We start from the raw sequence: 27,354 nt of genomic DNA, 5'->3' as shown, positions 1-27,354 counted from the left end.
CATTACCCAGCAGGCTTGGTCTCAAAGGTAAGGGTCCTGGGCCATTACTATCTACTCTGTTATCTACCTGCCCTTCCATTTGCCACCTCCCCAGTCCATGTGTCTACCTGTCTTCTCTCACCACTTCTCTCTCAGAAAAAGGAGCATACGTGCACAACAGTCCCACACGATTAGACTTTTTCCCTGGGCAGAAACCTCATCGGAGCACCAAGCACACCGCAGAGCCCAGCGATGGCCATCAACCGTGCCCCCCAAGCTCAGGAGTCTCGTGATTCAGTGCCGTCGTGACCTCCCCTCCCCAGGAAATAACCCAGCACTATTTAGATTTAGTCTTCGCACTACCGTAGATATTTCTTATACTATTTCTCTGAAATATTGCCTTTTCCTTGCAGACACCGAGATAGAAAGCAGCCTTGCTATTTTGGATTTTATTATGCCATAAGAGACGTTCAGGTAGCCGTGCTTAAAGATGCCGTTGTCATAAGAACCACTCTTCGCTGAACATTAAGTAGGTCCTCCCTCATAGATTTAAGTGGATTTTCTTTTACAGATCATTTGATGGCAAATGTGAAATAGAGACTCATAAATATAAAAGGAAGGAGCTACTACCAGTTCAAGACAATCCCAAATGAATATCACAAGTATCTGGTATCGCCATGAAAATCTACCGAAGGGGAACATGGTTTGACATACGACAATACCGTTTACGTGCATCTATTCTAAATTTTTTTTTTAATGTTCACTTATTTTTGAGACAGAGCATGAATGGGGAAGGAGCAGAGAGAGGGAGACACAGAATTTGAGGCAGGCTCCAGTCTCTGAGCTGTCAGCACAGAGGGGCTGACAAGCAGGGCTTGAACCCATGAGCCAAGAGATCATGACCTGATCTGCAGTCGGTGCTTATCCGACTGACCCACCCAGGCGCCCAGCGTGCATCTATTCTAAAAAAAATGCAGAACTAGCAATAAAGTAAGTGGTCATCAAGTCAGGGCGAGGGCCCATCAGCAGGTGCTTACTGAGCACCTGTGTTAGTCCACAGGATTACTACAAAGTAGCCCAGACCAGACAGCTTAGATGAGGGACATTTGTTCTCGCTCAGTTCTGGAAGCTGGAAGTCCAAGACCAACATGTCAGCAGGTTTGGTTTTTTCTGAGACATCTCTCCTTGGCTTACAGACAGCTGCCTGCCTACTGTGTCCAAACATGGTCTGGCATCTCTTTGCCTTCTTAGAAGGACACCAGTCAGACACTGTAAAACTTCATTTTAATGTAATCACCTTATTTAAGTCCTTATCTCCAAATACAACATCATTCTGAGGCAATGGGGGTCAGAGCTTCTGCATATGAATCAGGGGGGACACAATTCAATCTCTAACAACAAACCTAACTTTGGGTTCGATAGGTTCTAAAGTAGCTTTTGTATTCTTTCCGTTGTCTGGCTTCTGCATTCTCGAGAGCTGCAGGAAATGTCCATTGTCCCCATTTTACGAAGGTGCAGTGACCATCACATGCCTCGCCGAGATCACCCTGTGAGCACTGGCCGAAGGCTGATTCGGAAGCCCCGCCTCTCTCCCAATCTTGTTTTTATCTACAGTGTTGCGTGACTTTCAGATGCTTAGAGGCCAAGTTGACAGCCTTTCTTATGGACCAGTTCATTTTGCTTAGGGGGAGAGAAAACCATAAATGGTCCAAGCTAAACACTAATACAGTCAACCAGTTTTTGCACAATCTGCTTGTTGAGTGGGCAGTCCAGGAGAATGTACACCTAATTCTATCATTCAGCAAACGGTCTAAAATGCCTAGTAGGGGTTCCTCACTGCTCCAGGGGCCAAGAGAAGGAGCAGAGAACCAGCCCCAAACCCTGCTGCTGTCTTGGGGGAGCACAGAAAATAAAAAGGTAAATGTACAAGTAAGTAACAGAATTGTATAAATTCCAAAATTACGGCTTGTGCGCGCGCGCGCGCGCGTGTGTGTGTGTGTTACAAGGTCAGGGAAGGAGACAAGGTTAGGGTACGAGGCCTGTCCCCAAAGAGAGCCTAAGACCCCTCTATCTGCCCAGGAGGGAGGGGCAGCAGGGGCCCTCTGCTCCTGAGAATCAACACGTTTTAAAAAATTATTCTCCGTCCGTGCATTAGCAGTCTTAGTCGCAGACTTCAAATAATTAGCATAAATTCTTTAGAAATTATCAGACATGTAGTCATCCAGAGCATAATGGATCTATTCCTGGATGCTGTGACAGCCCAGGATTCTGATAAAAAGTTTGAAATCCAGCATCATTCAAAAATATACCATATTAACCCTCATCGAGAGAATTCTCAAATATATTTGTCCCTGAGTTTATGACGATGTAGAGTCATTGCCTAGAGGTACTGGCAATAAGTCGTGAACATCGGGGCTTGCACACACACACACGCAAATACATGAACGCACACACTCATTTACATGCTTATAACTCTCCATACTTGAAGAGCTATTTTATAGAAACAAATTACCTCCTAAGTCCTCATCCTGTAGATCAGAAATTTGCGCATAAGCAGTAAATTGGGATATAATTGTCCTGAGTAGGAGTTTGCCTTGATTAGGAGGCACAGCTCAGAGCCTATTATAAAAGGACCTAAATTTTAGCACACCATAAAGAAATAACAGCCATTTAACCTAAGTGTGCCTTGCAAATGGGGTATTATAATACTAGGGTTCTTAGAATCCCCTACCTTCTTTCAAAGTATAATACTAACTTGGAAAGAATTAGCATCTGTCCATTGTGTTACCGTTGATGTACTTACACTAACTGATACAGGGCAGCTATAGGCCCCCCGGGGCCTCTTAACTGGCTCTCCGCCCTTTCCCGCACCGGAGCCACCTACCTATTGGTCACGGACAGCCAGTATGGCTTCCTTCCTAAGGACACAAACCCAGGGCTTTGAAGCAACGAAAGCAAAGATAGAAACCAGAAAACCAAGCAAAGATTGGAATTTGTATCCTGTAAGACTCAAGCTGAATCAAAATATACCCAGAGAGGGGCGCCTGGGTGGTTCAGTCAGTTAAGCATCCGACTTCGGCTCAGGTCATGATCTCACTGTTCATGGGTTCAATCCCCGCGTTGGGCTCTGTGCTGACAGCTCAGAGCCTGGAGCTGCTTCGGATTCTGTGTCTCCCCCTCTCTCTCTGACCCTCCCCTGCTAATGCTGTCTCTATCTCTCTCTCAGAAATAAATAAAACGTTAAAAAATATATATACCTGGAGAACAAGGCACCTAGTGTTAGAGAAGGGGTCACGTACTCCCCTCCCAAAAATAATAAAGATAAATTTGTACACCTAGTTCCAAAAAATGCTGGCATCAAGCATCCATGTTATGAAATGGCAATAAAACAACATGACAGCATGTTCTTTCAAAACCTGGGGGGAAAGCCAGTTCGGCTTGAGATAGAGCAGTTCCCCCTCCATGGTTGGGCAGGAGTGTGGAATCTCAGCAAGCGGGGATGGGAGCTCTGAGCTCCAAGCGGTTTCTCGTTCCTGCCCACTGGCTCAGGATTTGTTGAACAGGGGCTGCTGGTGCGGAGAATTGCAATTTTCCAGGTCTTGGCTAAGCGGCAGAGATTAATGAGCAAGGTCAGGCATTAGTAGCCGCGGAGAGGGGGTGTCTGCATCTGTTGTGTTCTCACACCGGATAAACACACATTTCCCGCTTCTTCTGACTTTCCACACTATGTTAGCACCTTTTTCTTACTTAGGGCTTTTTCCCCCAAGACTGGGAAATTCTCCCTTGTCCTAAAATAGAGGCATTCTGCAACCCACAGTCTCCTTTGGTCAAAACGGGCTGTTGTTAATGCAAAGCCTAATTTGGTCGGCTGACAGTGATGGCTCACTTCCAGCTTCTGAGTCCTCTGGTTCAATTTCGTGGCTGCCCTGGCCTACCTCCATGCGCCTTGCTTATATAAGATGACTACCCGGCCGGGGCATTTAAGTAATCTAATGGATGTACATATGCACTGCTGAGATCAAATTTTCCCCCCAAATTCAGTAAGCCCAGCAAGAGTACAAACAAAAAGATATAAACATCATTGAAAAAACTAACTTTTCTACTGGAAAGGCAAAATTGCTCCTCCTTGTATTAGTCTGCTGGGGCTGCATAACAAAGTAACACCGGCTGGGAGTTTAAATGACAGAAATGTATTTGCTCATGGTCTAGAGGCTGGAGGTCTGAGATTGAGGTGCATGCAAGGTTTTGTTCCTCTGAGGCCCCTTTCCTGGGTAGGCAGACCCCACCTGCTCCCTGTGTCCTCACATGGCCACCCCTCTGTCTGCGTCTCTGTCCTGATCTCTACTCATGAGAACACCGGTCGTGTTGTTAATTAACCAATTGTGACCTTAATTCTGTCTTTAAAGACCCTGTCTCCAAATACAGTCACGTTCTGAAGTACCAGGGGTCAGGGCTTTATCATATGACTTTGGGGGGCGGGATGCACAATTCAGTCCACAGCACTAGACAAAATGCCCACATTTTCTAGGGGAAAAATATAAAGACAGACCGATGAGGTATGATGAGAAAGCTACATTAGGGAGAGCTCAAGTTCAAATTCCAACTGATTGAAATGTGGTCAGATTTGCCTTTCTGAGGTTCCAATGCTCCCCCTGTGTTTGAAATGGGAATGACAAGGAATTGAGACTTGTTTTCCTCTCAAGGTGTTTATAGGGAAAAGGAGAAAGGTGCCCTGGCCTACTTTGTAATGTATAAATGTATACATTGTATATATACATAAATGTATACAATGTATACTACAAGTGCAGGGCTCCTGCACACAGACTGGCCCCCCAAGGCCTCTCCTTCCGCCGACTCCCTCTAGCATGGATGCTGAGAAGCTAGAGGAAATCCATTCCCAGCCGTCCTGGAAGTAGGAGTCCATCCCCCTCCCCTCCCCCCGCCCCAGGCCTAGGGCCAACCAGGCAGGTGCATTGTGGCAGGATCTGAGAAGGCAGAAGTGAGCCCCGGGGGTGGCAAACAAACACAGAAAGCGCCCACCTGGGGTAAGCACAGAGGCAGAGGCACTGGGTTTCTCTGCGGCAGCCACAGAGACATCTATTGGTCTGTGTCTGATGCCTCAGTTGGGGCTTCTGCTGGGCCATGACTTCTGCCTGTGGTTGGGTATTTCTGGATGCATCGTTCCCGGCTGTGCATGGGACAGGCTGGCTTCTCTGCCTCTCAGAAATTCTGTAAGCGTCGATACCCTGTAATAAGCCCCTTCTACTGAATCTACAAGACTGTATTCTATTATCTGTGCCATCATCTGCTGCAGACGCACCTAGTTTATATGAGGGCAGGGAGGTTGGGGGTGTCATGTAAGGAAAGGGGGTCATTCCCTATATGCTCAGGGATCAGAGAACAGGCTTCCATTTTATTTGCGTAGAAAATATTTTAGTGCTTACGTGAGAATGGCTTGAATCGAGGTAGGCAAATGAGAATCCTTGCAGAGATGAGAATAGCACACCAAATATTTCTTTCATCTTCTGAGCGCATGCAAAGAATGACAATTCCTTCCCAGGAAACGGCAGCTAACTTCCCTAACAGCAAACCCCTCAGAAAAGCCACAGGAAGGTTTGCCTTCCTTCACACGCTGACAAAGAAAAATGACTTCAGGCTAGTTGGGAGGATGGAGGCAAACAGTCATCCATCACCTTAGACCAAGCAAGCCGGCCAGATATGTCAGTGCTCGAGAAACTCTGTGAGCAGAAATGTATCATGGCCGAGTCTGCTCCTTGCCTCCACTTATTTCCTGTCCCTTAGTTATAAACCCCTTATTTGGAGCTGAGTACATAAGTACCCAGAACTAGGTTTCCAGCCTCCTTGGTGTTGGGTGTGGTCGTTCAAATAGGTTCGGGTTGATATGACATGGGTAGGAAAAGAGAAATCTGCTTTAGAGAAAGCTGACAGTCTTTGCCCTTTTCTCTTATTCCTATCCGCTTTCTGCTAGCTGGAATGCAGATGCAATGACTAGTGCTCAAGCAGCCATTTTGGGCCATAAATTAAGAGTCTTCTGTTGAGGATGGCAAAAAGTAATACAACTGTTTGAAACTCCTTGAAACTACTCTGACTGCCCTCAAGTACCTACCTTTTATATGAGATAGAAATAAACCTTATTATTTAAGCTGTTGCTATTTTAGGGTTTCAGCTTCTTGTAGATGAACCTCATGTACTTACACATATATTATAGAAGCACATGATTCATTTTAACTCCTTTCAGGCTGATATGCATTCAAATGTATATCACTGTGCATGGTATGGCTATATTTTTCCCTTAACTGTATGCTTTTTCTTCTGATGTGCACATCTGTCCAATTTCTGATGTGGATAGCCATTCCCTATAGCACTTTATAGTTTTAAAATCTCAGTATTTGGGGCACTCTGAGTGGCTCAGTCGGTTAAGCGTCCGACTTCGGCTCAGGTCATGATCTCACAGTTCGTGGGTCAGAGTCCTGCATCGGGCTCTGCGCTGACAGTGAGGAGCCTGCTTAGGATTCTCTCTCTCCCTCTTTCTGTCCCTCCCTCATATGCTCTCTCTGTCTCTCAAAATAAGTAAATAAACTTTAAAAAATAATTACAACAACACCTCAGGATTTTTACAGAAGTATTTCCATATTCGGTAACTTTTGCCATTCGTTACTCTCAGGCTCTCTTACTTTATGGTTTGTACCTCCACAGCCTTTCCCTTCCAGCTTGTGAAAGCATGTAACTTGAAATGCTTGAATGTGAGTTTTCCTTAATCAGGGTTCAGCCTACACCCTTCATTCTGCTCCGGGCCCATTTTTTTCTTCTTTCAGAGCTTTGACATATTAGTGATTTTTCCTTTCCTTTATATTACCTGGTTTTACCATTTCTGAAGGGGGGGGGGGGGATCTTCTTGTGGTCGTTTGCCCCAGCTGCTAAACTTCCAAGTTTTAAAGGATTAAATGCTGAAGATTTCAGCACCATGGAGAATATTATCAAGGCCTCCAGGTTTAAAACAAAAGAAAATGCAATCATAATCACAGGGCATCTTCAAGAACCCACAAAGAAGCAATTGCTCACCTCATTAATTTAGAAGACTGACTTGAGTGCACCAAGTGTCTGGACCCCACCCCCCCATCATTCCAGAGGACTTGCCTTTGGAGAAAAAGGAGGTAAGGCAAATGGATTGCCTTCCAGACTCAGTGAGGCTCATAGAGGTCTACAGACCAGACAAGCCCCAGGCTGTTGTGAAGTAGCAGCGAGGACAGAACATTACACGTGTATCAAAGAGGGACCGACACCATATTCAGACTTTGGGCTGTGAGTCTCTTTTCCTTCCCTTTGCTCCACGGTGTTGCCTGGTGAGGGATGCCTTCCTCCAGACATGTGCCAGCAGCTGGCTTCAGCTCTGGCAGACATTGCTCTGTTCTTCCTGGACCCCCACGGGCTGCACCATCTCACCAGACACATTCCCATCCTGGCTCTCAGCCCTGTGTCTCTAATCTGGGTGGACAGGCGTTTTCCTGAACGGATTCTCAGGGATTACAAACTCCCTTAGATGCACAGGACTATGGGCAGAAGCATCTGCTGTGTGTACAGAATTTGACTTTGGGGGCAACGCTCCAGATGACACCTCGAAAGGGGGTCTGGAAGCGGCAGCTAGAATCAGGTGCATGCCAGGTCCAGCTGCAGTCAAGCCGATTCACATGGCTGCTGCTTAAAATCTCGCACTTGAGGCTGCCACCAACCTTGACTCCCCATCTGGTCATGCGTCGTTGCCTCACTTCACTCTGCACCTCTTGTTCACAGCGAGAAAGGAAGAAGGATGAGATGTGACTATTCATGTCCCTGACTTCCCATACTTTAAATACCCTTCAAATGTCCTGAATGTGACCAAGCGTTCCATGTAGGGATACCCTAGGGACAGGGATGGCGTTTGCACTGAGGCGTGTGCCTCTCTTGAAAATGTGTATTTATGCATAAACAAAGATGGGGGCTGGGTTCCAGGATTTAAACTCCACGCATGCAGATGTCCTGACCCCACAAGCCTGTGCTTCCACATTCCTCTACGTATGTTTGACACACCGCTTCCATTTGCTTTCTCTAAATGGCACTCTCTTAGGAGCTCATGGCCAAGTACTTGCTGATTTGTTGGAAACTGCTTTTCAGAGGTGAGTCTGAAAAGCTTTGGATTGTTATTTTACTTACCAGGAAGATGGGTTCACATATTTGTAAAAAGAGAATAAAATCAAATATCCAAGCAGGAAAGAGGTTGTGTGGTATCTGGACCAAGCAGGTGGACACCTGGTACCCAGACTTGGAAGGACAGGCCAACAGTAGAGCTTTGGTTTGAGTTCTAAGCATTATTTAATAATAATGTTCTGACAACTCATCTCAAGGAGAAATGGAATAAAAAATGTATCCCCAGGTCGTGGTGAAGTTCCGAGGCTCCAGAAGTTTCTCCTACTGGGTTAGGCGAGGAAGCGCCCAGGAAAAATTCAGATGTGACTATGAATTTCTTGGATCATGGTGATGCAAGAGCCATCACCACTGTTTAACCAAGGCTTTTTATGTGACATGGGGTCAGGAGAGTCATCAAAGTCACCTCCCTGCAAACAGAAGTCCTTACAGACCAAAAATAAAGCAGCGTATTTTTATTCCAAGAATTCCAGAAACAGAGACATTTCCAGTGTCAGGCAACATGATCCAAACTTATTCAGTTTCTAAATAGCTTTTAAAAGAAAAACATCATTTTTTCAAAGGACCGGCATTAAAATGACATCCCCTGAAGCACTCTGATTATCTATAGAGGTAATAGAAGCATTTCTGTCTAGATCAAAAATTTAGGCAGTGATAAAATATCCATTTTTGGTTACAGTAGCTCAAGGGAACATTAATGCAGGCTGATATCACGGAACTGATATGGGAAACCAATTTAGGCAGAGCACTGGGGGGAAATGTCTAACATCAGTCTGGTAGAGGATGGGAGTGGTCCCCAGAGCTGTGGTATCTGACCTTTCATTCAAGTCATTGTAAGCCGAACTGAAGAAATACACACCAGGGATATATTCTGCCAGCCGTGGATGGCCAGGGTGACCTAACAGTCTTTTTCCATCCCAGATATGTAACTGGCAAGCCTTTATGGTTTTGTCCAACTTTGAAATGCGTGAACAGAACGAGACCACACATTTTATGGGCAGGTAGCTCACCACGTCTCTTACGACACTATTCTAACCTTCCACCGACTAATCTCATTCGTAATTTCAAAATTATAGCTCGGCTCCTTCACACATTGCTGTAATTTAAAGTGTCAGTGGGCTGGGTTTGTAGAAAATGCCAGTAAGACATTTTTCAACACATAGCTGTAACTCCATATTCAACTGCCAGGATCTGGAGAGGTGTTCGTTGGCAAGCCCATGCACGATTCCAGTAATTCATGGCACTGGGTGGCAATGCCTAAACCCGCAAGTGAAATGGTTACAAAGTTTCAAGAGAAAATTGGAAGATTTCTGGCTGCAACACTGCGTTGGTAACAATTTAATTTCGGGGTAGCAGGAAGGCTGACCGAAACCACTTTCTGTGCCCAGGTGTGCCTGCCCCGTGAAGCCCTAGGAGGCCACCCGCTTTTGTATTCCTGGGATACGTGCACCTCTGTCGTCTACACCTGCCCGCACCAGGAGGCCGGTTACGGTCAGGCAGCCTAACTGCAAACCCGAATGCATACCGTGGAAATGTCCTGGGAAATAAGCCCTCTTTGCAAGTTCTGCAGGCAGCTACGTGGAAACGCAGGCTGCCCAAATAAAAGAACAAATTTCCCAACTTTGTTGAAATAGTTACATATTTGTTATCACATGTTCACAGCCGGTGAAAACCCTATGCAGATTCTGCTCACTGTATTTGCTTTCTCCTCGACTCCCTCCACCAAGAAACAGCATCATATTTCTGCTTGGGACTCGCAGGCAACATTCCCTCGATGGGTGCAGAAAATAAAATCCAAAGAAGTCAAACATCCTCAAGGGTCCCAGAAAGGGATGGCCGCAGGACCATAAAGGGTTAAAATTAAGAAGGGGCTAGACATGACAGTGTCCCACAGTGAGGAAAGGGACCTGAAAGATATGAAACTATTTGCCACAGATGAACCATCAGCCAACAGCCAAGCCACAAAGGGCAAGGGCAAGAAATGGGATCCACTCTGCCCACCCCTTCACGGGCAAGCAGAGACTCACACGTGGCTTTCCTGCCAGACCGTGCGGCCAAACAGGTTCAGTAGAACTGCAATCGGGGCAACAGCCAAAAGCAAAGAAACACCTAAAAACGGCTGACTAAAACATCAAAATACTGCAGAGTAGGTGGCCAATTCATAGATGAACCCAGCAAAATTTGGATGCTAAACATTTCTTTATTTTCTCCTGAAGTGCCTACGAAATCTTGAATGCCACTATCTAGAGGGAATATTTAGTGAACTTTTTATGGCCAGAAAACGCATTATAATCTACAACACGCATCTTCATGGGCTGTTTCTGATGTCCTAGCCCATTGGCAAAGCCCACCGTAGAAACACTCACTTTAAGGACTGGTGAGAAATTGCGTTTGAGGGGAGTGCTACCTCAGTTCAACCTGCCTAAAGGTTTATGTTTGCCTCGAAACTCTGAAACTCTAAAATCTCAGAAAGATCGGGGAGCCCGGGTGGCTCAGTCGGTTAAGCGTCCGACTTCGGCTCAGGTCATGAACTCTCGGTTCGTGGGTTCGAGCCCTGCGTCGGGCTCTGTGCTGACAGCTCAGAGCCTGGAGCCTGCTTCAGATTCTGTGTCTCCCCCTCTCTCTGACCCTCCTCTGCTCACGCTGTCTCTCTCTCAGAAATAAATAAAACATTAAAAAAATTTTAAATCTCAGAAAGATCAGAGCCAAGAAGACTCATGGACTCTTGTGATTAGTACAACCAGTGACTCTACACTGTGGGTAATGAGTTCACCGCGTTCAAAGGTCGATCTTGTTCCACTTAGATCTGTGAGCTAATCGTGATGGGGAGAGTCTAAAGTGGAAATTACTTCGCTCACATCAGCACCCAGCCAGGGAAGCTTCTCTCTGACATCCAAGGACACTTTGCTTTCTAAATGAATGCTGGAGCACAGTTCAATTTTCAATTATCTTCAGGGTCTAGGACGGTGGAACGGTAAAAGAGAAGAATGTGTTTTAGAAATATTGAAGGGGCCACTTGCCAAGCACGAAAATGGCATCAAGCTTCCATTTTGCATCATCGTAAATTACTGGAAGGAGTATTCTCATAAACGTTGTGAAAGAGGCTGTGTCTCTGCCTTCCCACTTCCTACCCCTCACCCCCGTCTGGGTCTATGGAATCAGTACATCTTTCAGCCAACGTTGATCTACTCAGTTCCAGATCCCAACAGGAAAAAGGAAAGTGGCATCTGGCACGGGAAGATGATGGCAAGAAGTGTAAGGAACCTCAGGTCAGGAGCATCAACTACTCAGTTATTTTTTTCTGGGGGAGGGAGGTAAATTTCAAGGGAAATATAATTTTTTAAATTTTACTTAGGAGAGAGACCCAGGGGCCCCAGAAATACAATTTCTTAAAATGTCTCATTAAATTAAATCTAGTGATATGCAAATAATTAGCCTTCTCAATCACAAGCAACAATCTCTATTAAAAATAATAATAATAATAATAATAAGGGGCACCTGGGGGGCTCAGTCAGTTGAGCGTCCAACTTCAGCTCAGGTCATGATCTCACGGTTTGTGGGTTCGAGCCCCGCATTGGGCTCTGTGCTGACAGCTCAGAGCCTGGAGCTGCTTCAGATTCTGTGTCTCCCTCTCTCTCTGCCCCTCCCCTGCTCACACTCTATGTCTCTCTCTCTCTCTCTCTCTCCCTCTTTCTCTCTCTATCTCTATCTCTCTCAAAAATAAACATTAAAAGAATTTTAAATAAAATAATAATAATAAATGTACCTTCAAATTAATATTGGAAAAAGCAAAGTTTACAGGTAATTACATTTTATTTTATTCTATTTTTAAGTAGACTCCAGTGTGGGGCTTGAATTCATGACCCTGAGATCAAGACCTGAGCTGAGCTCGAGAGTCGGGCGCTTAACTAACTGAGGCACCCAGGTGCCTCAAATAATTATATTTTAAATTCAACAGTCCCATAATATTGGTTATCCTTTTTTTTCTTGAACCTTCAAAGTATGGTTTATGTTAAGGGGCTCAGATCCTCCTCTCTGTGGGAAATGGCCTTCCCTGACATGCTGGAAAGAACAATTCCGCCGGCCGTGTGGGGAAGGAGAGGGAAGAAGATCTTGGTTCTGGTTTGCACTTAATTGAAAGGAAGAGATGGTTGTTTCTCATATTTCTCAAGCAGCTGATCTTGCAGCTCCACATTTGAAGTTTAATTCAAGGTGCTGAAACTAAGGCCTGCAAGAGGGGCTGAAGGAAAGCAACCTGCTGCCGATCCCTCTCGAGGACAGTGGAGGCACGCTTCAGCATCTCCTGTCCGGAATGTTCCTGGGGAGCGCTCAGCGCTGGTGTTCTCCCGGCTCCTCACCCCCAGGCTGGCAGCCACTGTCCCAGACCTCCTGGGCAGCACCAGGGGTCACGGGCAGCCCCCTTCTCCCCACTTCTCCTTTGGCTCAGGGCAGATGGGTGTAGCAGGAGGCAGCTTTTCTGGAAGCCTTCAGCTTATGGTTTTTCCAGTCCCAGATCCCTGGAGGGTGCCTGACCACACCCCACCCCTGTTTGGTCTCTGGTTGCCCCAAATCCCAAGAGGCTAAAACTGTGGTCCCTCCCTCCTGACCTGATAAACCTGACCTTGGAAGGGAGTGACAGTGCCCACTCTGTACATGCACGCATACACGCAGACACGTGCGCACACACACACACACACACACCAGCCTGGCTGCATTACTGTTAAGATCCCCTCCCCCAGTCTTTGGCCACCTCCCTTTGCTCCTGAATGACACCTGAAGGGGTCTAGGGTGTCTTAAACTGACTATATGGAAAACACTACACTTTACAGGACAGCCTAATTGATCATTCAAAATAGATCTGACAGTTTTCCTTCCTTTAAAAACACTAAGCCAACCAATGACACCATACAATTAAAAGGATAATATTAATAGACCATCTTGCTTGCTTGCTTTTTTTTTTTTTTTTTTGCTTTTGCTGAAACCAATCCACGATTTGTATAAAAATCCTGCTTGTTTTGTTTGTGTAAAGCTGCAACCACTTATATATTTAATTGGGGAAGACTGAGAAGGGCAACAGATGAGCTGGCCCAAGGTTTGGTGAGGAGAGTGCATGGGCAAAGACATGCGGTCTTTCAACCTTTGCTCCTTGGGCCTGGGAGCCGCACCGGCCTTGCTGGGTGACAGTCACAGCGAGGAAACGGCAGCGTCTGCGCAGCTCCTGCCATGAGAAACGAAAACTGGGATCTCCTTCTGCTACTACTGGCTCATGTTGGAGATGAGCCTGCGGACATTGACCAGGCCTCACAATATTCCAAATCAGACCGATATTCCGCACACAGATTGCTCATAAGGAAAAGCATATTCCTGCCTTTTCAAGAGATTTTAGATGGAAGCACTGTGGGTGATTGTCAAAAGGCTCTTCCTATGGGCCTTGCAGATCCAAGACTTAGATCATAAAGGGGGTTCAGAACACAAGGGTTACAATTGAGCCTGGCCCTGAGACAAAGAACCTAATTTAGAGTTAAGGACAGATATCCACCCCCACCCACTTGTTACTGCTTGAAGCACAGACCCCCAAGGCATGTTGTGATCCGTATTTGGAGTGACTTCTTCTGGCCTTGAATATGCTGATTGCACCCTGTGAAGGAGCCTATTGAGGAACTTCTTCTTTTGTGATTATGGGAGCAAACATTGTGTTTCCTGAAAGACTTGTTTTTCTTAATACTTCTCCTTAAACAAGCTATTGACCCCTGCTCACAAAGAACTAACTTCACCCTTTCTATGCTAAAAACATTGTCTGGCATGCTAAAGATACCTTCCTTTCCCATAGGATAAGCATCTAAATCCCCTACCTCAATCACTATTGATAAGGTTATGCAGAAGTCTTCTACAAATCTATGTTCAGGGAAATTCTTACATATCAAAGAAACTTGTCATCAGAAATCATTGTCTAAGGCAAATGCCACTTCTGTGCCGTCCCCCAAACACTTAATTATAAAATAAAGTTGAGCCCCAGTCAGAGCGGAGATGCCTGCCTGGTGACCAGAAAGCTTCTCGTGGCCTCTCTCATCCCTCCCTCGCCGACACCGTCCATCCTTCAGGGACCCCTGGGCCCGACTGGAGTGGGCCTCCGGCACCTTGGATTTGCTCTCCACCTCTTTCCTGCTTTCCTGACCATCGTTCTGTGGCTTTGGTTGGGTTCCTCCAACAGGTGGTAGAACAGGCCGTCAGAAGACAGAAAGAGAGGGGCGCCTGGGTGTCTTAGTCGGTTAAGCGTCCGACTTTCGCTCAGGTCATGATCTCTCGGTTCGTGGGTTCGAGCCCCGCGTCGGGCTCTGTGCTGACTGCCAGCTCAGAGCCTGGAGCCTGTTTCAGTCTGTGACTCCCTCTCTCTCAGACCCTCCCCTGCTCACGCTGTCTCTCTCTCTCTCCTAGAAATAAATAAAAATATTAAAAAAAAAAAAAAAGAAGACAGAAAGAGAGGTCTGGGCATTGGTCCCCTCACCTCCTCCTCTGCCAGGGTTACCGGATAAAATACAGTCTGCCCAGTAAAATTTGGACTTCAGATAAACAATGAAAAAATGTTTAGTGTTAAGTATGCCCCAAATACTACATGGGGCACACTTATACTAAAAAAAATGGTTTTTTGCTTCTCTGACACTGAAATTTAACTGAGCATCTTGTAGTTTTAGTTTCTAAATCTGGCAACCTTACACATCTGCAAAGTTGTTGCATCTCAGGCACATCCACCAACAGAAGAACACAGCCCCCATCGGGTTGCGTCTCTGGACAGCATCCTCTCTGGATTCTGGTGCCTCCTGTCGGGCTCCACCGCTGCTCGCCTGAGGTTCTGCGCTATTCCGCGTGGATTTCCCTGGACCCTACACACATCTTTGCAAACAGTCCCTTCGTAGTTGATGCTCCTCAAATTACTCAGGGGTGGGGTGCACCCTCCACTCCCTCCCAGGACCACGACCCGTGTCTTTGTCACTAACGACGTCTGGCCCCATTCTCCCAGAACTGTTGTTTCAAAATACTCCCTCCCCCGTTCTGATCACAACATGTAGCACACAGCAGGTGCTGAGCAAATACTTTCCGAATGAATGAGCAAAAGAAGCTAGAGTTGATACTGTTTTGCAACATCCCTTTCTGGTTTGTAAGAACCACAAGTTCTGCATCCGGAAGAGGTTACATTCCTACCAGGGAGAACAGAACACAATCCAGAATTGTGTTCGAAGAAGCTGTGGAGAGAAGCAATCGACAGGTTAGCAAAGACGAGAGGTTTAGGCACGGGACCGTTAACTACTGTCCCCAAGTTTAACAGTGTAAACACAAGAAGTGATTATTCTGCCCACCGGTTCTATAGGCTGATGGGCTCAGCCGGGCACTTCTTGCGTGGAGTCGTCCATAGGGCTGCAGCCAGATGGCCCTGGGGCTGGAGTCCCCTGGAGGACCTTCAGGGTACGTCTGGCAGTGGGGCGGGGAGAGCCATCTCACCAAGCCCCTGCTCCACGTGTCTAGCTTGGGCTTGCCCACAACATGATGGTTTCAGGGCATAGGACTTCTCACATGTCAACTGGCTTCTCCTACAGCAAGGGTGCCAAGAGAGAAACAGTGGAAGCTGCCGGTTTCTTAGGGTCTGGGCTCAAAACCCCCATACATCCCATCTGCTGCCTGCTGCTGGTCTGAGAGGCCACACTGGCCCCAGTGTAAGAGAAGGATGTTGGGCCAGCTAAGAGGTGGGGCAGAGAAGCCACAGAATGGCAGACCTTCTTAAGATGGCTGACCTTCCTGCCACTACATCATTGACCGTTACTACATCGGCGGGAAACAGAAATTTAAACCTTCCAACCCGGGACTCTACAGTCAAGAGACTGCCCCTGTTATCTGAACCCCCACTAACAGGCTATAAACCCCCACCCACCCACCCACCCAGGCCCCGACTTCCCCGACTCCCTTTTCTTGAGTCGCGGAACCTCGCCCGAGGGTGCATATAATAAAACTCTTTCTGCGGAATATTTTTCTTTGAGTCTTTTTTTATTCACCTAAAAAACCTTACAAAAGGGACTTAGAACTCCCTCTCCATAAGCTAAGACTTCATAGCCATCTGTAATCCTCTACAAAGTATGATGCAAAACCAGAAAGCATACATAATTACTGCCAGTATACAAAAATGATCCAGGAGTGGTCACCACATCTGTTAAAAAGTAAGGAAAATAGGGGCGCCTGGGTGGCTAAGTCAGTAGAACATCTGACTTCGGCTCAGGTCACGATCTCATGGTTCATGGGTTCGAGCCCTGCGTTGAGCTCTGTGCTGACAGCTCAGAGCTTGGAGCCTGTTTCAGATTCTGTCTGTCTGTCTGTCTCTCTCTCTGCCCTTCTCCTGTTTGTTATTTGTATCTTTTTCAAAAAGTAAATAAAAATAAAACTTAAAAAATAAAATAAATAAGTAAATAGAAAGTGCCGGAAAGAAAATGCATTATAAAATGAATGATACATATTTTCCGATTGTAAAGAAAGTGGTTTGTATGCAGCACCGTCAGAGGCTGGCCTCACAGCCAACCAATGTGCGCAGGGGCCCCCCACTCAGCAGAGTGATTTAATGCTCAGCTTGGTAATTTCTTAACAAGGAGGCCATGTTCTCAGTTTCCCCTAGACCCTGATGTTGGTGGGTCTTTCCTTCGCAGAGAGCGAAAAAGGAAGGAAATGTCAATCCACGAACAATCGGGACTGAGTTTTCTAGGTCTGGTCATACAGAGCATGGGGCCGGGTGAGCTGGTGAAAAGGAGAGCATTTACTCTCCTGACTCCCTCAAAAAAGCCAGGGCAAAGCCACCTGCTCCCTCCCACAGAGACTCTGCCAGTCTGCTCCACTAGGTTTTAGCAAAGGGGAAAAAACCCACACATTATCACAATTTGAAGTAACTTTTAAAAAGAGGATTCAAAGCCACATCTGTTCTCAGCTTGCCTAAGTTAATGAAAATTGGTCGCTTCCTGAAAACACGGAGGAGCTCACTAAGGAGGCATAAAAATGGTTACTTGGAACAAAATAATGCTGTCTCTTGATTGAATGCTCCACATCAGGCCAAATCGTCACAATTAATTAGTATCGATCAGAAACACGGACTCGTTACTGATGCAGAATGCTGGGAGAAACCAGTCAATAGCTTGAGTGGAATTTACATAAGTTCACAACAGGCCCCAGGGGCTCTCCCCAAAGCTGTGTTCTAGAATGGTGCAGACAGCTTTCTTGGGAGACCCAGGGCAACTTCTGCGCTAGGGTCTGAAGCGAGATCCATGGTGGCCGTAAGGATGAGCAGGGAGACATGTATAGAATCCCCAAGGCCTCCTCTTCCTGTGAATGGGAGAGTCAGTCCAACCTGAGAGGAACTTCGGTTGCTGAAGACACTTCAGCCCACTATCTACCAAGAACACTTTCTCGAGAAGGAACATTAGCGCTTACACATGCTTCCGTAATCACAGATGAACTCGCAAATAAGAAACCTGCAAATTTAAACCATCTTATCAGAGAGCACAGGCGGACATATCTGTTGGTTCTCACTTCTCAAGAGCTGCTTGCTCTGCAAATTAATTCTATAAGTAAAATTCTGACTGTTTCACATGCTTAAAAGAGCAAAATGTTTTCAAGCACTTGAGAAATATTATTTCCATACGAATAATTGATTAGCAGAATATGAAATGTTCCTGTGTCCTGGATGAGGCAGGATTCCAAAGAAAGGAAGGATCTCCATTTTCTGGTGCAAGCTGCTTCGTAGGCTTAAAAAGATCTTAAACAGCAATTCTTTCGGCATAATTTATACCTTCAGCTTCTCAGTAAGGCATATGGGCCTTCTCCATACGATATGAAACAAAATTCTATCTTCGGTTGGTCTAAAGTTATCCAATGTTCAATCTCAAAAAGAAGGAAGGAAGGGGTGGGGGGGGAGTGAAAATATGGATAAGCCCATAAATTAGCATATTGCTTCAATGTTTTAATTTTAAAAATTAACATGGCTGTCCCTGTAGTGAGTCTGACATCACACGTATTTCCTAGTTAACTAAGTCGACGAGATAACAGTGCCGTTGAGATTATGGTCTCTGGCTTGGCCAAGATGTAAGCTTGTTAACCTCATTCTGTTCCATGGCCTCAGACCTCAGCCCACCTAGATGCCAGTTTACAACCAAGACCCCAGGTCAAGAGGAATCTCAAGAGTGAGTATCTGTAGAGACAACCTGGCGTGTCTATACTGCTGGCCAGATAACCAAAGTTTCTTTTCTTCTGACTCATGTGACCTTGGACAATTCACCCACATCACAAGGAGCTTTGCCTGACGCAGCCTCCCTACCCACCTCCCAAGGCTGACTCGGAATCAAACAGAAGGTCATGCACAAGAGCATTTTAATCTATGCAAAATATACAGATGTAGAGAATGACAACTAGGTACAGACACAAATCTCCTCACCCACTGACAATCTCTCAAGAGCGTTTACTCCAAGACAGTGGATTAGAAGTACCGTATTTTTTTTTAAATATTTTTATTTATTTCTAGGAGAGAGAGAGAGACAGGGTGAGCAGGGGAGGGTCAGAGAGAGAGGGAGATACAGACTCTGAAATAGGCTCCAGGCTCCGAGCTGGCAGTCAGCACAGAGCCCGACGTGGGGCTGGAACCCACGAACCGTGAGATCATGACCTAAGCGAAAGTCGGACGCTTAACCGACTAAGCCACCCAGGTGCCCCTAGAAGCACCGTATTTATCCAGGGTATTACCTGCACCCTGAAGTTATTATAATGCTCAACCTGAGAGGCAAAAACGAAACAAAACAAAACAAAAAAAAATCACACGTATAACTAAGATTAGCAGTAATAAATTTCCTGTCAGCACTAATCCCTACAATAACCTTCACACAGAATCGACTCACTTGTTGAACAATATTACCCATTGACCAGGTTTGTGTGGACACCCTAGTGGTTTAAAGGCTGGGCTTAATAAGCAATTCCGATTTCATTCTCTCTCCCTCTGGATCAATATCAGAAGCAACCTTGGCTGTCCATTGCTTCCTTCTGGAATATAGATCTTTGGAGTGTTGGACGCTGACAGCAAAAAGGGCATATCCCGGTGTCATATTTGAAAACCCTGCTAGTGTTTCACCTGTGTTGTTTGGACTTTGTGTGTGTGTGTTTGCGGGTTGCTTCGAGTCTGGAAAAAGAAGGCGAGAAAGGACCAAGAGACCCCAGATGGAGCCCAGAGTCATTTTTTTCGCCGTGAAAGCTTCATGTGTCTGTGGCGTTCGTGGCCGCTTCCGCAATATGTCAGCACAGGCGAACTCTGGGCTTCACGCAGCTCGCGGCTTTATTAGTCAGCCGGAGAAAGATTTAGAGCTCTCTGGGCTGGTAATCGTTGCACACGTAGAGATTGATAACTTTGGGGAAGTGCTTTTCCCACAGCCAGGTGCAGGCTGTAAACATTTTAACCAGCATATTTCTGATACATGTTGCTGCTCAACACCCTATTCCCTCCCCCCACCCCCCCGCTTTTCAGGGAGGCTTAGCAGAAGATGGTGAGTTCCCATTGGGATTTATACAGAGTTGGCATATTAGACCTCTGTGTGGAGCAGGGGTTGGCAAACCCGGGCTTCCAGACGCCTATACACACCTACCTATATGCACACCACAAATCCACACTGAGGAGCCACGGCTTTTCTTCTGTCCGCCCTGAACCCTGGTCTATAGCATCCACTTCTGAAGCAGAACCAGGTCACGTCCCTGCTTTGGGTGGTTGCATGGCAGTTCCTCTGTAGTCTTTCTAGAAACTGCATTTCTTCCTCTTGCCTTCCATCCAAACTTCCTGTGCACAGACAGGATCAGCCAGACAGCACCTCCTGCCAGATTGACCGTCTCTCTCGGGCGTGCTAGTGAGCACTCAGTCACCTCTGTTTCTGGACCTGTCATACTCCAGGCTTATCTTCATCCTTGCACACAAAGGCACACACTTCTGCAAACCAGGGGAGCTGACAGGTCAGATGGGTCCTAGATCTTCCCCGTCCATTTGTGAGTACTAAAAGGTCATCACCATACCAAGAACACCAGAGAGTGAGGAGTTTTGGGAATAAATATTTGAATTTCATTTCTTCTGTGAACAATCACACCCAGATTAATGATCGTATATAAGTCTGTCTATGAACACAGGTCTCTCTCAATCTCTCTCTCCGCCTACTTGATAGCAGAAAAATAACATTTCAGTGTGTGTATGTGTGTGTGTGGGTGTGTGGGTGTGTGGGTGTGTTTTCTCAAATCCAAAGGCGAGATAAACTTAAACTCCCTTAGTCTGGGTTTTATTCAAAACAAGGAGAAGAGAGCACTAGTACAACATTTGGGCTTATTCATTGTTAGGAATCATAGAATCAAAGCAACCTGAAGGCTACACGGTCCTAGCATATCTCCACACCTACCGGGAGCTTCTCAAGCCACAAGCCCTTTCCCAAAGAAGGGGCTCCCCTACTCAGCATGGCTCCTGAGATCTTGCTCAGTCAGGCACTCACACCGCAAAGAAATTACAACTGCTGTGAGACCCACAGATAGTGCAAATAATACCTTCCTTCTGGACATTTACCTAGAGCCTGGATGGGAGGGGAGACTTTCCTTAAGTCAGTTGCACCCATGCCCTTCACTCCAAAGACAGTACTTTCTGGAAACAAATGTATCACAGCTCACTAAATCAAGAGAAATCCATTCCGGTTTTAGAAATTCAATTTAGCTTGGGTAAGCCTCCAGGCTCTGAACGTAAGCTCTCTGCCAGAGGTCTTTTATTCCTAAATCTTTCCTTCAGATCGGAGGCCTCCCAGAGGGCATGCTCCTTCCAGAATTTTTCTAGTTTCTATGTCAATAGAAACTTTAACTCTTGGAGCCTCTCCGATGACAAGTATCAAGATCCAGATCGAGACATTGAGGAAAATTACTGACTTGCAGAAACACCTTTGCTTGTGTCCAAACTGGTGATTGGAGATGAATACTCTAGAGTCAGATGGTTAGGTCTGTATTTGTAAACATGTTCGAGATTAACACAGTCCAGGAAGTGCATCTGGAGCTATGAACTATTTGTTTCACTCCAGGGAGGCACTGTATCAAGAGACGAACAGAGTTCTTGGCCCAAACTAATGAACCAATAAAGATACGTTGTTCATATAGGAATGAATATCTCTGAACTGACAAGATCCTTCTTTTCTAATTTTTTTAAATGTTTATTTATTTTGGAGACAAGGAGCATGCCCACATGTGCAAGTGGGGGAGAGGCAGAGAGCGAGAGGGACAGAGGATCTGAAGCAGGCTCTGAGCTGACAGCGGAGAGCCTGATGTGGGGCTCCAACTAGCTAACCGGAAGATCTTGACCTCAGTCGAAGTTGGATGCTTAACAACCCCAGCAACCCTAAACTCACAAGATCCTAATGAATTCAGATTTCAATTAAAAATATAACCCTAAGGGCGCCTGGGGGGCTCTGCCAGTTAAGCATCCGACTTCAGCTCAGGTCAGGATCTCACAGTTCGTGGGTTCAAGCCCCTCATCAGGCTCTGTGCTGACAGCTAGCTCAGAGCCTGGAGCCTGTTTCGAATTCTGTGTGTGTCTCCCTCTCTCTCTGCCCCTCCTCTGCTCACGCTCTGTCACTCTCTCGCTCAAAAGTAAATAATAAATGTTAAAAAAATAAATAAAAAAATAATCCTAAAGTTTCTGAAAACCCTGTCTCCCTACTGCAGGTGTGATGGAAAACATTTGGATTTGCTGGGTCATGTATGCAGAGGTTGGCATCCCAGAGACCGAAGAAGATTTCAGGGGCATTCTAGATGTGGTATGGATAAGTGTTCTTTTTCACATCCACAGCAACAACACCAGCAGTAAAAATAATCTTGGAATAACAAGAATCCAGAGTCCCTGTCAAAGGCCCTCTTGAGATAATATTTAATGTCACAAAATTCCAGCAGAGCCAACAGTTTGGATCCCTCTAGAGTTTTAACATATTCGACTTGTGTCTTCTTCTGTCTTTGACATATCCAACCAAGAATGTCGAGGCCCTGTTGCCTCGCTTCTAGAGTCTGCTTAGCTTTAAGTGGTGAAAATGAAGGCCTAAACTAAATGTATAATATTTACAATGGGAACACTTGACTTGTAGACAACAATGAAATTTGGGAATGATCCTTTCATGATTAACTGACGACTACCAAGCTCTCAGAACATTTTGCTGTTCTGTGCTCCACATTCTATTCCCATGGGTCCCTGTTCCTTCAACACATGTGGGCAGCTTCATTTGTGTTAATAGGAAGTATACATTCACACAGAAGATCTCTCTAACTCCTGTGATGACAGAGTAAAATAACTTGAATTTCAATGGAATGTAATATTAGGTTAAAACAAATTCCAAGATGATATTCTCATATTACAAATTTAAGGACAAAGAATTAAGCGCCTTAGTTTTTAGGAAAATGTCTTTTAGACCGCTTCCAGAAGTCTTTACCCCAATCACTGATGGGTTGTTCCTGACTTTTGCCTTTGTTCATTTTTAGAGGCAAAGCACAAACCTAATATTATAAGAAAATGCTGTGTGCATATATCATGCATGAGCAGGTTTCTCTGAAATTAAGGTGTGACGTGTTAATAATGTGAATTTGTACAGAACTTTGTTGTACGATTATTGAGGAATGTCTAATTCTAAACATCCCACTTCTTACTCGAAGTCAATGTCCTCTAATATCTAGAATTCTATAAAGGAAAACTTTATCCACAGCATCTCAAATTTTTCTTTCCATTAATCTTCATATTTCAAGAAAAGATCCATTTAGTTTTCACTAGAAGGGATCAGGTTTTGGCTGAAAGAAATTTCATGCCTCAGAATGGCATCGCAGATGGGGTGCCTGGGTGGCTCAGTCAACTGAGCATTAGACTCTTGATTCCAGCTCAGGTCATGATCCTGGGGTGGTGGGCTCAAGCCCCACATTGGGCTCCATGTTGAGTGTGGAATCTGCTTAAGACTCTCTCTCTTTCCCTGGGGCACCTGGGTGGCTCAGTCAGTTGAGCATCAGACTCTTGGTTTCAGCTCAAGTCATGATTTCTGGGTTCATGAGTTTCAGACCTGCATCAGGCTCTGTGCTGGTAGCATGTAGCCTGCTTGGGATTCTCTCTTTCCCTCTCTCTCCCTGCCCTTCCTCTGCTCACTCTCTCTCTGTCTCTCTCAAAATAAATAAATAAAAACTAAAAATATATACATACACACACACACTTATATATACATATATATATCCCTTTCTCTCTCTGTACCCCCCTCCTCTCTCTCTCTCTAAAATAAAATTAATTAATTAATTAATTAATAAAAGAACAATGGGAGAAAGTCGTGTCTGCTGATAATTCTCTTCGGTGCAAAACACTGAGCAGGTAGGCATGCTTCGGAGCACCTATGGGTCTGACACCAGGGTGAAGCCGAGGGGCACAGGCAGTGAACAGGAGGGACCTGGCCCCCTCTGGGCCGGGACTCTGCCTGCCCTTCAGACTCAGGGGTCCTCACGGCTGACACAGGAGTCACCAGAGCAGTGTGGACCAGGCACCCTGGGGGGGCCACCCTCCTCTGAGGAGGCACTCACATCAGAATTATTTGTTATAGCACTAATATAATAATGCTTTATTACACCGAGTTCTCTCGCTAGGGCGCAGTGGAATTTTCCTGCGGCCACGTGACCTGTGACGTCACAGGATGGAATGCGGAGGCAGCTGGCTTCTATTAAGCCAGACATTAAAGAGATTTGCAAAAATGTAAAGCGTTGCTATTCTTTCGCGAAATAGTTTTTTTTTTTTTTCTGTTTTGGAAAATGCATTTACTTTCTATTTTAAAATGCGACTTACATGAACATGTCAGGGGTTTATCGTTTTGTTTTTGCTGAATTAGTACGTAAGCCTTTAAAAACAAATCTTCCCCCTTTTAATTTCTAGTATGGGAACCATCGACGGACAAAATCAACAAAAACCAGGGCTCTCCGTGGTCTTCCAGAATTTTTAAGAAGGTTAAGAAGTTGTGAGAGCAAACGTTTGAGAACTGCCAACGTGGGGGCGGGTCTCTGAGAAGGTCTTTTGACTGTAAAGCTCCGGGACACTCAGCTGTGGGATCCAGGGAGGGATGGCTATAGGTCCACCACCCAGGGAGGCAGATGGGGCTGCTGATGCAGGGCCGCCCCCCCCCCCACCCCCCGGCCGGGTCTCCCTCTTTGCCCCTCCTATAGCCAGCAGCCCACCCCCCACTCACACGGAGAAGACAGGTGGCCCCCAGCTCTGATCAGGGCACACTAACTTAGCTGCCAACCCCTCTCTCCATCCACATAATGACCTTATGCCGGGAGCTGCACCGGCCTCTCTGGATGGCAGTCACAGCAAGGAAATGGCAGTGTTTGCAGCTCCTGCCATAAGAAACGAAAACTGGGATCTCCTTCTGCTACTACTGGCTCATGTTGGAAATGAGCCTGTGGGTATTGACCAGGCCTCACAATATTCCCTATCAGACCAGTATTCTGAACACAGATACCACATAAGGAAAAGCATATTCCTGCCTTTACAAAAGAGATTTTAGATAAAAGCTCTATGGATCATTGTCACAAGGCTCTTCCTATGGGCCTTGCAGATCCAAGACTTAGATAATAAAGGGGGCTAAGAAAACAAGAGTACAACTGAGTCTGGTCCCATGTCAGAAGAACCTAATTTATAGTTACTTACTAACTGGTGATGTATGGCAGTCCCTTCCTCAAGGCCTACACTCCACGAACACCCTCCTTTACACTGGCAGCTGGGATGAGGTCAGACAAGAGTAATTAAAACATAAACCCAGATGCAAAGACTGATACATATAGAGCCCCCTTTGGTAGTTTCCACAAACAAACCAATTCAGAAACATTCATCCTCTTGAGAGCCAGACAGAATAACTCTTAGCTTATCTGTATACAACTTAACCTATATGTTATCCTGTTTTCCACTAAGAGCATCTTGCTATTTTCTTGGTCGTAAATTCACTATGACTGGGATAATTCTGAAATTGATATCACAAAAGGCCTCTCATTGTAAGACACTCCTTTTCTCTGACCTCATATCGTTGTTGAACCTCTAAATAAAGACACCAAAACCGACAGGACGGAGATGCCTGCCTGGTGACCAGAAAGAACCTCGGGGCTCTCTCACCCTCTCTCGCCGACACCGTCGGTCCTTCAGGGACCCCTGGACCTGCCGGAGCCCGCGCGGCCTCCGGCAACCTTGCCCATTGACCCTGTCCGAAACAGGCCGCCCAGAGGAACATTCCAGCCCCTGAGTCTCGCTCAGGCCCCAGCGCAGACTCGGGCACAGGCCCCTGAAGGCCCCCTCGGGTCTGCGCTGGCACTGCGAGGGGCACTGCCCAGCCTGGAGGCGCGGGCACCGACCCGTAGGGAGCAGGACCCGCGTTCCGCAAACGTGAGTTCATCTCGTAAAATCAACAAAAGTAGCAACACCTAGGATCTAACCTCAGCAGGTGCACACGCTAGTCCTCTTGATGCGCGTCCTCCCTTCTCCCGCTCAAGCTGGGGGGCCCGGCTCACTCGCAGCGGCCCCTCCCGCCCTCACGCCCCGGGCGTCAGTACGGCGACGGCTCCTGGGTCCCAGGCCCCGGGGCCGCGGCCCAGCACGCGCGCATGCGCACGCGCGGCACTCCGAGCCAGCGCCCCCTGGGCCCGCGTGCGCGGGGGTCCCGGGTCCCGAGCGGGGCAGGCAGCCCGCGCAGCCTCCCGCCGGGAGCTGAGCGCTGCACAGCTTCCAAAGCGCTCGTGTCACGTGATCTCATGTTGTCCTCAGGACAACTCGGCTGATTCTCACCAACCCCAACGAAGAAAGCGCAGAACTATGTTTGCATTGTAATTAGCGCGTTGCCCAAAACGGGAGTCCTCCTCTGGGAAGGAAACCGTTCTTATCGCTGCATTTAGCTAGCCTGGTGTTCTTTGCAAAACCAGCCCACGGCGCACACTGTGAGCGGCTCGAATCCACTCTAACCCGGAGCGCAAGCATGTGTGGACGGTAAGCTGGTTTGCAGAGAGGGCGTTGATGCCCGCACGAGCCACCTGCACGAGGCTGCAGAGGCGGTCAGAGCAAACTACCGTGTCATCTTACCGTTTTCGCCAGACGTCTTGTCTTTTCCATTGGTTGCCCCGGCACCTTGTCGCTAAAGACAAAAAAATAAGAGAGAGAAAGAAACTGTTATCAGATATATTCAGGATTATTTTTATCTCTTCTGGTGTTGAAAATATCTGTTGCATTATATCACTGTCCTATGTTAATTTTTTTTTAGCTCAGGTGGTTAAAATATGGTGCTAATGACACCAGGAAAGGGTCAACCCCGGGAAGGAACCGTTCAAGTTGCACAGACTGCCCCCCTCACCCATATCCACGGTACACCAGATGGGAAGCTATTGTTGATGGAGGAAAACCTCATCTGGAATATGAGAAGGACAGCCAAGACCTTGTGCCAACTGTCAAGAAGATGAGAATTGTCGCTTTTGCCAGTGATAGCTATTGTCATTCCAATCACAATGTCCAGGGTCTTATTGTTAAGAAAATGTTAATGGGCTAATAACGTATTATGTTTAGTCAGTTTCTCCTACTGTTGAGTCACCTTTCTATCATTGTTTAAGCCTACCCTGTGCATTTTCATTTTACCAGGTTGACCAGAAGTATGAAAATTTTATGGTCAGTCTTGGGTCGTTGGGCAAGATTCTCTGGCTGCAAGATCTGGGGAGCTGTGGGAAATGCACTACACACGTTGATAAACAAGCATGTTTCCTCAAAGCTTATCCAACTACCATCTTTAACATCATGCTCAGAGCCGCTCTAGTCCACGGAGAGAGAAGTGTCATGTCAATCCGATTTTCTGGTCATTATCAGAAAACGTGCTTCAAGTTGAAAAAGATTGAAGAGATGATAAAGTCTCTAACTTTCAGGTGAAGAAAACGAAGCAAGGAAGGGAGCCTGATTTGTCCAAGGTCAGGAGCTAGTTGGTAGCACATCGAGACTACAGACAGATCTTCCATAACCAGAGGCTAGCGTCTTGCATGGATCGTCACTGTTACTAACTATTCAGATAGGATCCTGGAAGGAGAGGCAAAGCTCTAAACAAAGAGAAAACC

General features: G+C 46.3%; 1 protein-coding gene across 1 annotated transcript in view; it reads right to left on the bottom strand.

Annotated features, from left to right (window-relative positions):
• Positions 1 to 27,354, bottom strand: part of PCP4 (Purkinje cell protein 4) — a 60,785-nt gene that overhangs the window by 6,547 nt on the left and 26,884 nt on the right. The window contains exon 2 of the mRNA XM_039229239.1: positions 26,342 to 26,393. Within this exon, the coding sequence (XP_039085170.1) occupies positions 26,342 to 26,393 (52 nt within the window). The remainder of the gene's footprint in view (positions 1 to 26,341; positions 26,394 to 27,354) is intronic.

This window comes from Hyaena hyaena, unplaced genomic scaffold (assembly GCF_003009895.1).
Source record: "Hyaena hyaena isolate Hyena2069 unplaced genomic scaffold, ASM300989v1 scaffold_2, whole genome shotgun sequence".
NCBI lineage: Eukaryota > Metazoa > Chordata > Mammalia > Carnivora > Hyaenidae > Hyaena > Hyaena hyaena.
The sequence above is the reverse complement of the archived record's forward strand: the minus strand, read 5'-3'. Positions and strand labels throughout refer to the sequence as shown.